Source organism: Falco punctatus (assembly GCF_963210335.1).
Source record: "Falco punctatus genome assembly, chromosome: 12".
Classification (NCBI taxonomy): domain Eukaryota; kingdom Metazoa; phylum Chordata; class Aves; order Falconiformes; family Falconidae; genus Falco; species Falco punctatus.
The window spans coordinates 2,471,555-2,486,800 of NC_137592.1; the positions used below are offsets into that span (position 1 = coordinate 2,471,555).

General features: G+C 37.0%; 1 protein-coding gene across 1 annotated transcript in view; it reads right to left on the reverse strand.

Annotated features, from left to right (window-relative positions):
• PSME4 (proteasome activator subunit 4) overlaps positions 1–15,246 on the reverse strand; it is a 74,135-nt gene that overhangs the window by 15,978 nt on the left and 42,911 nt on the right. Inside the window, exons 21-34 of the mRNA XM_080408363.1 lie at positions 9,692–9,747; positions 8,547–8,603; positions 8,300–8,355; positions 8,119–8,217; positions 7,606–7,668; positions 7,350–7,445; positions 6,407–6,538; positions 4,712–4,921; positions 3,875–4,011; positions 3,490–3,543; positions 2,544–2,673; positions 1,835–1,916; positions 1,143–1,296; positions 555–624 (exon numbers count right to left, since the gene is read on the reverse strand). Coding sequence (XP_080264489.1) covers positions 555–624; positions 1,143–1,296; positions 1,835–1,916; positions 2,544–2,673; positions 3,490–3,543; positions 3,875–4,011; positions 4,712–4,921; positions 6,407–6,538; positions 7,350–7,445; positions 7,606–7,668; positions 8,119–8,217; positions 8,300–8,355; positions 8,547–8,603; positions 9,692–9,747 — 1,396 coding nt within the window. The remainder of the gene's footprint in view (positions 1–554; positions 625–1,142; positions 1,297–1,834; positions 1,917–2,543; positions 2,674–3,489; positions 3,544–3,874; positions 4,012–4,711; positions 4,922–6,406; positions 6,539–7,349; positions 7,446–7,605; positions 7,669–8,118; positions 8,218–8,299; positions 8,356–8,546; positions 8,604–9,691; positions 9,748–15,246) is intronic.

A 15,246-nucleotide genomic window follows, 5' to 3' on the forward strand; every position in this document is an offset into this window, starting at 1 on the left:
AAGTTTTGCAAGACTCATGATTTTTATTTTAATGACTTTGGATTGTCACTCCTTTTGCTAGCACAACCCCTACAAAGTAGTCATTCCTACCATCATTAATTACCTCGTTCTAAACTCTGATAGAAGATTTGAAAGGGAACAAGAAAGTGCTCATTAATACAATTATTCCATCACTGCTGACAGAGAGGCTGTGATATATTAAAATAACAATCTCTTTTTGTATGCTAACACAGTAAGTATGAAAATGAAGTAGAAAAATAAGATTAAAAATGTCTTGTTGGAATTTAGGTTTCAGAACTGTTACTACTTATTGCTTGTTAAAAGTATTATTATATCCACACAGTCATGAAACTGTGTAGCTGAGTTCAATCTCCATCTCTGTTTGCAACCAAGCAAAACAGATCCGTTTCCACCCATTTTGTGTAAGCACTTTCTAAACGGGAAGCCATACTTAGGTTAAAAGAGATCTCCACAGTAATCTGTGAACAATATTAAAAAAAGAAAGAAGTAGTATTAGAAAAACCCACAACGCTGAAACACACCGAAACCCTTACCTCTGTCAGCTCATCTCTCCTTCGCCCAAGCTTTGGTTGATGCTCAACTGGCGCATAAACTGTCATAGTTCTGAATATTGAAAAAAAAATACAGTAACACATTTCAAAGTAGAATAAAGGTTATGATTTTTTAATATGGAGAATACAGAAAACAGAGAACAGACTTTTTTTGTTGATTTTCTTCTATTATAGAAGTTTTGATACAGCAAGCAATCCAGAATTCTTAGCGATAGAACTCTGCATATTTCACAACTATAGAAATTTCAAACATGCATACTTCATTTTAAAACCAGCAGCTAAACAGCTATATGAAATATATGTCTATAGTACCCACAAAACCCAAAGAGAAACAGGTAGAAAATAAATAACAAAACCCCCAATCCAACCAACCAACCACCAACAAAAATACTGCTTCAAAACCCAGCCAGAATTGGTAAAACGAGCAAGAAGAATAAAGGATGCAATAAATATTGCCAATTTTTTTTCAATTAAAATATTAAATCTAACCAACATTATTTAGTTTCCCACAGGGTTGTTGTTTTTTCTGCTGACTCTCACAATTCTATCTCAAGGCTTAATGATACTCACTGAGGCCAGGTATAATAACCCCAGTGTGTTTTCTCCACAAAACAACACGACTCCCAAGCTTCCTTAGTCTTTGGTAAACTCTGACTGTCATAGTGCAGCCACTGGTTATCCGGTCTGTCACCGGCCTGAATGCTCGAAGGCTTAGGGTTTCCACCTGGTTAAAGAGGAATTTATACTCTATCAGACTTGTTCATTACAGTCCCAGCAAATGTTACAACTTACTTTTAATAAAAGATTCTAAAGAGCTTTTGTGTCTCCCTCCCCCCAGTCAAATCTGTACAGATTTATTTGCTCTAGGAGATTAACAGTAACAGTAACCGTAGAGATGCCTTTAGTAATTTATATAAATGTGCCACTTGAAATTATTAAAAAAAGAATAAAAAGGAGATACACAAATTATTCACACGAATTAAAGGCTTTCTGAAAGGACAGTGACCGTATCTCTGAAGTTTTAACTCACTTCAAGTAAGTGAATGGCTTAATACACACTTGCAAGTGTAACACTGCTTAAAAACAAACCAACCACCCTGAAAAATGAACAACTGTATCACCTGTTTTGTTTCCTTCAGACATTTACAACCACAGAGAAATGAAAAACTTGTGATTCTATGTTAAATTTCACCAGAAAACTGTTTTCAAAAAAAAATAGGATAAATGTTAGTAAGACATTTCTTACATTAAATAAAACCTACTTATTTCATAAGGGCAGACGGGCACTTTTTTGTGTGTTCTCTTAAGCTGCTTGAGAATACCAGCCACAGCTGAGATAGCCACCTAAAAAGAAAAAGCAGTTTGTTAATGTACCCATTCCATGTGTCTAATCATCTCATCACAGACACATTTTAAGCCAGCTATTCAGTGCCCTAAAAAGCCAGCGAACATTACAATGAACTTTGTCACCTCAGTGGCTGATACCTCCCATAAGAAAGTAATGTCAGTCATTTCAGGGGATGGAGGACACGACTTAAGTGTGACCTTCACAGCCCAGAAAAACATTCCCACTAATCATCTTCAGGAAATAAAGGAGGTGGCCATTAGTTCCAAGCCTCACTGAGGCAACAACAGCACAAGAGGTACAAATGTAACACATGGATGGCTCCCTTCAAGCAATAAGCTGCAGACGGAAAAACAAAGACTTCTGCAAAAGAATGCTGAAGGCAGGAAGAATGAATAGGTATGTTCCACATTTTCACAGTTTACAGACTTCACACCATACGTCACAGCTACAGCATTGCCAAGACTGCCATCTTCTTGGGTTAGAAACCTTTGTACTTATGCATGGCTGGAAGGTTGAGGAGGGATGTACACTGGTTTTTGTGCCTTATCATAGCAAAACACCACAAACATCTGATCTAACCCCAATGAGATGCAAAACAGAAAGTGTAATTATGTTGCTTTTACCTTACGAACTACAATTGCATCATGGTTGAGACACTGCACAAAAAATTTTATGGCACGGACAGGCAGTATCCTATCATCCCTCAGGAGCAGAGACAGAAAACCAATGCTTATGTGCTCGAACTTCCAGGGACTAAAAGAAAAAAATAATATTAAAACCAGACAATAAGTAGCATAGTTGCATGTACTGCTTTTGCGCAGAAATGATTCTATGTATTAAGATTAAGTAAATATGTTTGGACTAAGGTAAGGAATGTTCTATGCCACTGCTGTAGTCATCAAGGTTAAGTGTCACTTAGGGAAACCTCCAGTGTTCTGGGGACACACAAGTGCAACCAGTCAGTTAACGGTGCCTTGTTGATCTTGGCATTTCAATGTAAAACACAGGGATATTTTTTGATGTTTTTAAACATAAATATTATGCCACCAATTAAAATCTATCTGGATGTTCTATTATGCAGACAGAATCATAGCTTTTTTCCCAGAACAAAACTTTATTAAAAAAATAACAGGTCAAACTAATTAACGACAAAGCTTAACTCCAAGATGTGATGATGTCTTCTATTAACAAATCAAGCTCCCAATGAAAATAAAGTCAGAACTCATTCACTTCTTCAGCTAGGAGACAGTAATCCAAGATTCCACTATTCTGGCCTTTGTCTTCCTATTTGGGCAAGCAGAATCCACATGCAAATGCACAAGGACCTCCAGAAATTCAATTTCTGCAGATGCTTCAGCAAAAGCTTGCCAAGAAGCTAGCCACAATCCATTTTATGCAAGACTGGTACTGACATACTGCTTTTGGACAATCACCTCAAGGGTGAAAAAAACATATTCCTCAGTTCTGGTCACATCAACTGTAGTTCTTGATGCAACTGGTATTTATTCATGTAGACACCTCCAATCCACCCCCCAAAAATAATCCTCATGCACAGAAAGGGAGACTTACAGATTTCTTTGTTCTACACAGTCCAGCAGCATGTTGACCAAATTTTCATAGTTGCTGAGGGGAAAAAGAGGAAACCATCAACCAGATGATACCAAGAGAACTGTTTAAAAATAGAATTAAAGTTCCTCAGCAAAAGGCGGGTGAAGGCAATGCAGTAAACACAGCACCAACTGGGAGGACAGAGAAGAGGAGGAGGAAGGAAGGAAATGTGAGTGTATTAGACAGAGGCTGCCAAGTCAAGAGAGAAGATATACCAGAACAATCCTGGGGCATTCCGAATTTCTGATTCGTACTTAAGATTTACTTTAGCAATTCTGGATTATTACACTTCATGTACAACAAACGTTAGGTAGCGTAAGGTGGTGTTAAGGGAAGTTTAGCTTACCGCAGAGCCTCAGCATTCTTTTCTTTCTGTCGCTGAATTCCTAACTGAATTTCTTCTGAATGAAGACCTGTGAAGTTTGAGCTTGGATGTTCTGATTTTTGCAGCATAACAGCTACCTCAATGCATTTCTCTGGAACCTATTGACAGAGAACACAAAGATTTGGGAGCAAGCAGCAACTTAGAAGTTTTTATGTTTGTTTCTGTTTTGACACAAGCAGAAGGCAGAACGTCCTGTCCACACAGACAAGTCTGTGAAGAAGTAGGGAAGACAGCTTTTGTCCTCGCATGGCAGTATTATTTATCCAAGTACATGTTTTATTCTATTTTAAAATAAAGGTAGAGACCAATTTCAGTATTTCATTAAGCACAATAATTGTTAATAAAAGATTTTTATTAATTGGCACTCATTCTTTAAAGTACGTACCATGCCATTTATCCCACTGATTTAGGCAAGAGGCAGTTCTGTAATGAGTGCTGCGTGTTAGCACAGTGGGATAACTCTACTAATACTGACAATGTTAATTTGATGATTCTGTCCCTTCAACACACATTTTCACACCTGAACAGCATCACCCATACTAATTAACACTGAAAGGCAACTTAAACTTCCTTTCTCTAACAGGCTTCCTTAGAGGTTAACAAGAAGTTATAAATTCCAATAGTATTACAACAAACTCTGTAAATTCAGTCTCAAAAATAATGTCCACCTTCCTCTTAACAGAAATCAGAATGCGACCAACATCAGAACACTTAAATAATATATATGAGTTCCAAGCACTTATGTAATCAAATGTTCTCAGAACCCAAGACATTAACACCCAGCAATCTGTCACTTACTGCAAAATCCAATCCAATTGTTTCGTACTGCCTGTGGATTTTTTCTGCCAGGTCATCAAAGAGTCTAACTATGGATGGTTTTTCCAAGGACATAGCTTTGCTAAGCCCAGAAGAAACAATTGCTGGCCATGTCTGTGCAATACAGTCCCAATCATGAAGATTTGCCAAACATACTCCACTGTGATTTCCAAGAAGACAATATAAGGCACCCTGTAGAATGAAAGACATAATTTTAGAAAGTCAAAGCATTGCTCATATATAAGTGATATCTATCTACATAAGCACGCACCCACACAGAATAAAAATTAATCTTCACATTACCAAATCATTAAAATGTACCATAAACATTCAGCTACACAGCCTCACTGTCAAAATACTGAAGATTTTTCACAGAATCCTCTTCACACTAAAGAACTGTTTTAATGAGATTGGAAGCCCTGGTAATTAATTTATCCACAGAATGGCTGACTGATTTCTGATTTACATTATAGAGGAGATTGTTCAATGATCAAGAACCACACCTGGCCTTTTTGGGAACTTACTCATATTTGGGCTCCAGGCAAATACGCTCTTAACTAGGCACCTGAAATGATGCTGACTGACCAGGATGTGGATAACTACTGGACATGACAATAAAATGGTGGACATGACAGGTGATTGTGTGAGAAGCTGACAGAAGTTACAGACAGTGAAACAAAGGGTGGCTGGATTTCACAGGTGATTAGGTGGGAGTTACGTGAGAAATGGCCAATTTCACAGACAAATGGAGGGAAGTCTTCGGGACCTTTTGGAGAGCCAAGTCCTACAAGAACCACAGCGCCTAGGCCACCACACCAGTAACATCACACAGGCTAAGACTGCCTGGTGGCAGTATCAGAAACACCGAATTCAGGTATGGTAGCAAATGCTGTTAAGTGTAGCAAAACCGGGACCAATCAGGAAAAAGTAAGTAGGCATGGGTTACTTAACTGGGAAGAGACAGGAATGGAGAAAAGGAGGTACAAGGATGGCAGAAGAAAAATAATCATCAAGAAACAAGAGATAATAAGATATGCAAACAATGTAATCACATGCTGTCTGATAGTACCTATCAGGCAGCTGGAGCAGGCTAAGCAGCCATAGTTCTGACTGTAGGACAAGAGTCCAGCTTGCCTCTGTGGCCAGGAGGCCTGAGGGGTGCAGAGGAGGAGGGGAACATGATGCTTTCAAACACCTGGACGGACAGACGGCACGCTGGCATCACTGCGTCAGCACCATTTCCAAGCCTTGACAACATCAGCAAGTACCCACCACTTTCTAACAAAACCCAAGTGATTTAGTATAACTTTTTTTGGTGATTAACTTTTTGTCAAGTTCACACTATTTTCTTGTACTGCTACAGCTGACAGAACTGCTTAATGAGTTTTACCACCTTGGAGTATAACGTCTCAATTTCCATTTCATAGTTTAAAAATAGGTGTTAACACACATTTTTGTAATATCTGAACACAAAATTAAATGAAGAACATATATAAACAGAAAATTTCTCTTGACAACTGATCTAATCCAAGTAAATTCATTAGTCATGCATAAGCTATATGCCATGAAAATACCAGTCACCACCGATAAACAAGCAAATTCCACTTTCACCATTAAAACTTCTCCTATAAAAACACTTTCAAAAAGACACATGAAACAAAGTTAATGAGACAGTACTTTAAATTGCTTTTGAGTGACATCTTGCCGGTCAGGACGCAGGAACTCCAAAACCAAGGGAATGATATCTCTGCAACAAAAATTGTACGTTCCCAGAGCTGTGAAGAATGCTTGCTGAGCTTTACTTCTGACCTGTGGGAAAAGAGATATTACTAGAAAGTCTTCTGAACCAAATACATGCTATACAAAACCAACATCCTTACCTATTTTGGTTACTTATGCACAGATTTTACATTGTTTGTGCAGAGAAACAAAATTACTTCTAGAAGGTTGTAAACAGCATGCTTCCCCTCACCCTTGCTCACAGTTGTTTATAAAAACTCTACTTTTTGTTTCTAGCATTTACTTGAGAACAGCTACAAAGTTAAAGAAAATTATGTTGCCAAAACCAGTCAAGGTGTTTTTAAGATAATTGGAAAAGCCAACAGCTAGAGTAACAAATACAGTTAGCAGAACTCTAAAGAGCCTGTAGATGTTGTGGATGGACCACAATTTCTATACACACACAGAGCTCTCACCATGTGAACAGTTCAGAATCCAACTGGTTTGTGTATTTTTAAGAACCAGGATGCCATCATAGCTACCTCCTAAAAAATAGACTTAACGTTCCAAATAGCATCATGAATCACATCATCACATCTAAAAATCTCAACCTGGTATATTTTCTTTTCTTTTTTAATTGATTTATTGTTTTCATAAGCCTAGACTTAAGTGCCTCAAAAAGTTTACAATTTGTAACCTAAGTCGGCAGCCTCTCCACCCAGTTACTTGACAAAGGGGCTTAAAGTAAAAACTGCCAAAATTGGCAACTAATGCAAATGAAATAAGTAAATATTTCATGTTGCCATGGAAATAAATTGAAAAGGAAAGATCCTGAAAACATAACAGAAAGAGATCAACAAAAAATTCCACGTATTCCTGTTTAAAAGGAGTTGTTCCTTACCTGACCATATGAACTTGTGGACAAACATAAAAGATCTCTGATCATCTCCTGGTGGGAAGTTTTATATTCACAGCCTTCCATCGTTAGCGTTCTCAACTAAATTGCATACAAAACAAATAAAGGACAGATTGTTTTTACATTTCATACATATAGGAGAAACACTAGTGCAGGATTATTGCACCTTTTGCTAAATGACAACATAACAAATCAGCTTTTCAAGTAAAGTAGTTAATGAAGATTTAAGTGAAAGTATTACCTCATGCTGCAACATAACTCTGTCTATCAGCAAAGCTCTGATATGCTGTTTCTTTCCTTGAAGCTGTAAACAAATACATAATTTGGTTTAGGTTTCAGTCTTCATATTAGCAACCTATACTGACTGAAATCCCCATGGACTCTTTTTCTTCTAGGAACAGGCAAATTTCACGCAGAAATTCTTCTTGGCAGACAACCTTGATATTTTTGCCCTGCCTAAGTTTCTTATTTGCCTATTCTCTGTAAGCAAAAGGAAGCTGACCACAGAAATTTCTGGTCCAAGGATATATGAAAGCTGAGGATTACTAGAATTCAGAAATGCTAAGCTATTTAGTCGTAAGATTTCCAAATAAAGGTACAAAAGCACTGCAAAACAATATTCTTATCAAGGAATTAGATTTCAAAATTATGAGAACCAATTAGGACAATAACAAAAAGTATGAAGAAAGTCTTCTGGAAAACTAGGAACTATTCCCATCCCTCACCTAAGCTTTAGAAAGAAAAAATCACTGACCCTGTTCTCCATTGATTTTTTCACAAGATTAAAGCTTTTCCATCGTGAATCAAACTCATGCTTGTGAGACCCTTGGAACTGTAAAACATCACTAATAACCTGTAGAAAGAAAAAGAGACAAAGAGTGATGATTTTGCTAAACAAGTAATCTTGTCTTAGGTATTACAAATTGTAAGCATACCTTTATTATTAGAAATAAAGACTTGGTATCATCTTCTGAATTATCAAGTATATAGCCTGCAGTTGGAAGAAAAGTAAACTTCATATCAGACAGTAAGACAGCTTTAAAAATTACCAAGAATTTTATTCCTACAAAGCTTTAAATCTAAGAATTACAGATAAAGTAAACAAACCAAGTTTCTCATCTATGAATTTATACTTAAAAGCACAACACAGTACTTTTTAGATAGAGAAGTGGCTAAACTTACGCAGCAATTTCCTCGTAACCCTTGCAATTGTTTCGCGGTAATTCTCCCTTGATAAATCTGCAAAAAAAGGAAACATTTTCTCTTCATTGTACGATAGCATAAAAAGCAATTTACAGATAAGTAAACCAGTGGAAAGCCAGAACAGAATATGCAGAAATAGCAGTATGGGCTATTATAAAATAACTGTCTTGTTATATCCAAGGACACCACTTTCACAGGGCCTCCCTGTGTTTATCAAGTAAACAGTACATTTTTTTTATAGGTACATAACTTATTTGCCTGCCTTGACAGTTGGCTTCATTTGTAACCACAGACTAATGCAGATTATTTAACATATGAAAACAGAGTAACACATTAAGCAGGGTAAAAAAGAAATGCAATAGAACAGAGAGTTTACATTATCAGGTGATGAAGACAGTAAGAGCCAGGGGACTTACTCCCCTTCAATACATGAAAGGGAACAGACATCCCCAATCTAAGCAAAAAAAGAATAAGGATAAACGACACAAGCACTCTCCTTGGAAAGTTTTAAACCAGAAAAAATTTAATTGCTGTGAAAGATCACTAAATAAATGCCCATTCTCTATTATATGTTATATGGCTACAAACTTACCGCTTGCAAACTAAAGGACCAGATTTCAAAAGTAGTATTAAAGCACCCAAAACCATTTAACAGTCTGATAGGCAATTACCATGTGCCTCAGCTCCTTATTTAAATAGCCAATCTTCTCTTGGAAGACTGTGAAGAATCCAGACAAAGCCTAAAAAATTCAGGTTTCTTTTAACGGAGCTGTCACAAACTTTAGCAGGTTATGCCTTGATTCCTTCTGTCTCTCAAGTGGAGTCCTTGGGCAATAGGTGTTGCTTATTGCACCTCATCTGTGTGGAAGTGCAAGGTCCCAACCCTTCTGACCCAGGGGTTGGACCTGAGCTCCCATTCTCAGCCATATTACTGCAGCAGATTTGTATTTTGTATTATCATCGCTGAAGATGAAACTCTGTACACAAGAACTTCTGTGTTGGCCAAAAATATCAAAACTATGGTCTCAGAAAGAACATACTGTTTTTACAGCAGGAAAAAAACCCCAAAAAACCAAAACAAACACCACTTACAAGCTGTCTGAACAGAATTAAGATCTACTTACCATATTCAACACCAGTGTACAGTTTCGTCTCCTCCAAGGACACCAAACTTGGGACCCTGCATGAAAACAAACCAAGTATTACTACACATTATGTAAATCATTGACAGTGTGAATTTAATTGACATTTAATTCATTTTAACAAGTTAAATTTCATGCCAGTAGCACCAAAGGTGTTTGGATTTGCTAACAGTATACCTCAGTTCTAACACTGATGAATTGATAACTGTCCCTGCAGGTCACACTGTTTGTCCAAGACAAGTATACCATAACGACACCACCTTGAACCCAGTAACTTAATTTCTCATTTAAAGGAACCTCATCAGTTCTGCTAAATAGCCAGAGATTTGGCTTCATAGTCAAACCTCGAAATATACTCATTAAATCAAGCGTGGATCCTAGTTGTCTTAGTTTAGGAAGGACAGGTGAATTTGACTGCTGAGGCAGAATCCTTTCCTGACAAGTTAAGCTGATGAAGCTTTTCTGACTTTGGTCCTTCCTTTATAAAATAACATACCCATTAATCACAGAAGTCCTACTTATTTCTATATGAAGTTCACTATTAATAACCTTATCAAAAAATAAAGCCATGCTTCTTCCAGGATTTGGGTTAAACTTATCTGTCCAAAATATTTATTTCAAAAGTGAATTATTAATCTTTTTTTATTTGCTTTTATGTAATCGTGGGAAAAAACCCAAACCAGACTCAGATATCACATACCAATTAATTTAAAAGATGCAAGAACATATCCTACATACACTTGGGGATTTTGTCTGGGGTTTTTTGGTGGGTTTTATTTGTTTGTTTGGGGTTTTTTTTGTTTGCTTGGTTTTGTGTTTTTGTTTTTTTTTTTAAAAAAAACCCTACAATCTCACCCCTTAAAACATTAAGGTACATAAGTTCAAGCTTTCAAGGACAAAATACACCAGTGTATTATATTAAACAAATAGTATTAGCAAGTAATCCCTACAAAAATAATCTTCACATAAAATTGCATTGACAGTATAATCAGAACAAAGCTAAGTGAAGCAATGCACATCTACTCCTGTTACAAATGCTGAACACTACATCAGAAAATGCTACAGATCCTGTATCTGAGCCTGTGCTATGAGATACTAAAATAAACTTTCAGATTTCAGTCAACGGCAAACTTCTATCTGTCAGAACTGGAAATAAGGGTCACACTTGTCCTGTGAAAGTGAACATAGTAGGACATGACTGCTACAATTATTGTGCTGACTAGATGAAGGAAACAAACTTGCAACCAAGAACTAAGTAAACTGACTTCACAACACTTGTGATAGTCACAGCTGTGCCAACAAAACTCAAATGGCAATGTTTTTTTCCTGATCGATTTAGACATCAAGAAGTGAAGACCTAATTTCATTTTCCTCATTGCATTCCTGGTAGCACCAGGTTAACTTGAAAATAAGCCATTCCTAAAGTCTTCCCATTCCCCCCCGCCCCCCAAAACTCAGCACTGGCATAGGTGCTTAAGGTACAACTTGGCCGCTAATACGATTTCCAAAATATCCCACATCAGTCCAGTACTTCGGTTCTGAATAAATAAATAAAGGTTTTATGGTCTCACACACTTGCTCTTTGAGAACCATCTACATGACTGACTTCAAAAGTGTTTGCTGTGTATTTCTCCAAGATCAGATCTTTCCAGTTGGGAAGATACAGTGAGGGGATGTTCCTGCAGTTAACATCTGGCAAAAAGAGAACTGTGACCCTCACCACCCCAAATAGTATTACTTCTTCAAAAGAGTAGTAACAGATAAATCCAACAATCTCAGGCTGCTACAGTTTGGTGTTTGTTTTTTTTTTACAGCATGCTCAATATGTTGATAGGTAAATGAGCTCATAGTAATTTTTTCTACAGTATCTTTATGTATATTTACCCTTAAACACCTTCCCTGATATAAATACACGAACTAAGTTCGCGTAAGGCTGTCCTACCTATGAGACAAGGAAAAATAAAGTGCAATTTCCCAGTCTTCTCTCAGGTAGTCTACAGAAAGATTACAAATCTTCACACTTCCTTCCCACTCCCAGCAAAATACCTTCAACAGTTCTTTGCCAGCTAAAGTTCTGAACCAATTCTCTAATACTTAAAACAAAGGAAAAACAATGCTCCACGATCTCTCAACACTCCAGGTTTCTGAGCAAACCAAGAGTAACAACTCAACACATAGCACTCAGTAATCAAAACCTGGTCTGGTATAGTCCTTACATTCACCGTGACACTACTCCACAGGCAGAACCATTTATTTCAACCAGGCTACTAGTAGGATGGAAATATTATGTTCAAAATGCAATGAAGTTTTGTAGCTGGCCCACAGACTAAGATCCATGCTAGTAATATTCAGCATTACGTCAGCCACTGAACCAGAGAAAACCAAGTATTTTACTTCAGACACACTAAAGGAAGAGGCATAAAACGTTCTTCTGAACTTCAGTCAATACTGATAGCAAGACTCTCATGACAATGCTTCATTCAATGTATAAATAATACTGTGTTTCATTTTGTATCAACAGTTTTAAATACAAATTACCAGAACAAAGAGCATCCAAAATTATAGCTGGAATAGAAATTCCAGTTAAACAGATCTCTGAAGAATTTGTTCCCTTATTTGCCACAGTACAAAAACTAAAGCATCTTTATTCAAGAAAAAATTATGCTCTATGTTCTTCAACTTCCAGACACTTTACAGCGCACTTTTATTCAAGTCTCTGTGTACGTATTCCTCAGTATAAATGCAGTTCAGCAATCAGACACAGCTTTTCAGAAACAAATAACTTCCAGCATCACTCCACTGAACCAATTGCAGAGGACATTTTTCTAATTGCAAAAATATACTCCATGCCACGTTAAGGACTAGATCAAGGGCTGCATCAACCTATTTTGACATAAGAGTTAAGAGACAACAGTCGAAGGTGAACAAGGAGAAAACAGGGTTACTCACCGTGGAGGAGTAACTGTTTCCTTTTCTGTGTGCAGCTCCCCCAGCAGAGCTGGGAAGTTTCCTGGAGATGCCAAGAGAGGTTAGCTAGCCCTGCCCCTCAGCATAGAATATCACATCCTTACACATTTAAAAGAAGTCATCTTATCCTTGACCTGTAGCCTGAACACCTTCAGTGAAAGGACATTGAGAAAGCTCCTACCAACGTCTGTAGCAAGAGTAGAGCAATACTGCATCCTAACCAACCAAGCCGTATTTAAGAGAGGAACAAAAATGGATGTACTGAGTAACTCTGGTTTTGTTTCACTAACCAGCTGCTTAGTGTTACCTCATTAATAAGTAGACTACAAGGAAGGGAAGCAAAGCGAAGGGGAACTTAAAAACATCAGTGAAAGATTTCTCAACCTTAGAAAGCTTGTACTGTCTGCATTTGAAATAATCTTTATTTGCACACCATTAGAATCATCATAACAAAAGGATGTCGATATCACTTAACAGTTACAGTGGTCCCTTAAGAAAAAGGGAAGACTGCACAGCAGCATTACTTATACCTGCACACATCTCGTGCAGCAGAGCAACCATTACACTGTGTTTCCGCAGGTGCAGAAAAAACTGCATTTGTTTTTCCCCAGTTACGTCAGCATAATTCACCACAGCTCTGAACACCTTAATTCAGCCACAAAAAACTACCGCTGTCACGAAAGATTGCTCCTTGCAGCCTCTGGCAGCCTCAACTCCTTTTTTCCTTTCCCCTTGTAACTTGTAATCCATTTTACATTAAAAAGTAATTCACAGAACACACCTGAAATCAATGGCATCTCTACTAAAAATAAAGAACTCTATGTGGAATAATATAAAGACACACTATTGAGTCATGAAATAATTTTCTATTAATTTGTTATGCATGGTACTTCAGAAAAGAGTTCATTCATCCTCCAAAAAAGATAAAGTTTAAACTCCTTGCGGGCTAATAAATAAAACATCAATACCAAGTGACATTTATTAAAGGTCTATTTTCTACTGAAATTTAACTATTCTTTTTAATTCTGACAAGTTTCAATTATGCAGTTTTTTTGTGCATGGTTAGTGCACAAACATCTTTTTTAGTGAATTGCCTATCTCCTCCCTAAACCCCTGCTTGTGTATGACACACACCGTAACACTAAGCACTTCAAATAGCATTAGCTATGACGGGATTTTCAGAAGGATATGTTATGTCATCCACATAAAACACACATGGCAAATTTGCTCCCAAAATTGGGAAGAAAAAAAATAAAATTCACAAAACTACACATAAGAACTGCTTGGTCTCTGAAAAAGCTGGAGCATTTTAAAACCTAAACCATTCACGCTCAAGTCCACTAAACAAGGAAATCCCTCCTCAAGCACTTCACAACAGTTATGCTGACAGGTATACTGGGTGTGTGTATGTATACACACAGTGTACGCTTTTGGGTATACTGACCGTACCCAAGTGTTGGTCAATTTAACAATGTGTTTTCTGTACAAAATTTATCGCTTTTCAATTCAGATGCTACCAGTCATCAAAAGATAAAAAAAGGAATAAGAGAAACTAATGAATCAACACGAAAACTTTAACGACTGACAGGAGACTCAAGGCAGCTCATGCCAGTTTACACACTTGTAGACAAACAGGAGTTCTAAAACCTTCACTCACTCTAACCAGTATTTATTAAGCCATGAAAGTAAGGGCATGACTTGATTCTGAGACTGTACCAGACCAATCCTGGGGTATTTTATTCAGTTTCAGCTTTATCAAACAATAAATAAAAAAAGAAACCAACAGGAAAAACTTTGTTCATTAACTAATCAAGAAGCAAATTTATTTTCAGTAGCTAATAAAAGAAACACAAACTGCAGAGACACAAACCAGACTACTCCTGACAAGGAGAAATGAAGACAGACATTTTGAAATTATTGGGTACTCTGATGCATTTGACTGAGCAACAAAAAAACCCCGAAACTGTAAAAGTCAATAGAAATGGACCAAGAGGCTTCCCACAAAACTTTTCAAGATGAAAAGCTTCTGTACGTGAACAGCGCTACATGCTCTGAATACATGGATTATTCCTATAACTGTAAACTAACATGCAAATTAAAAAACCCCACACCCAACACTTCTTTTTACAGACTTTTAAACATTATTTTCATAAAATGATGTTGATGAATTGTAACACACCATCGTCTATAATCAAACAAACCAGAATCCAGGGTTGAAAGTACTACTACATTAAATGTATTAGTACTACATTTTAAAGCAGAAAGGTTAAGAACTTTAATCCAGATACACTCATCATCTTCTCCCAAAACAGTGCTTAGAACTTTAGTTATATTCTCATCCTTCTAGAATACTACTACATTTAGGAAATACTGTGATTTAAAATTCATCCATCAAAAAAACCCCAAACCTTGCATCTAATGCATGGGGATTTTATGCAACATGTCAGTTATGACAACCAATAATGAAATAAATATTTGGCCAGCTTGTCACATCTATGACATACAGTCAATACATAGTTTTCATAACTAGTTTTCCCTACTACTAAAGCAATCCCCGCACCCCACCCCCG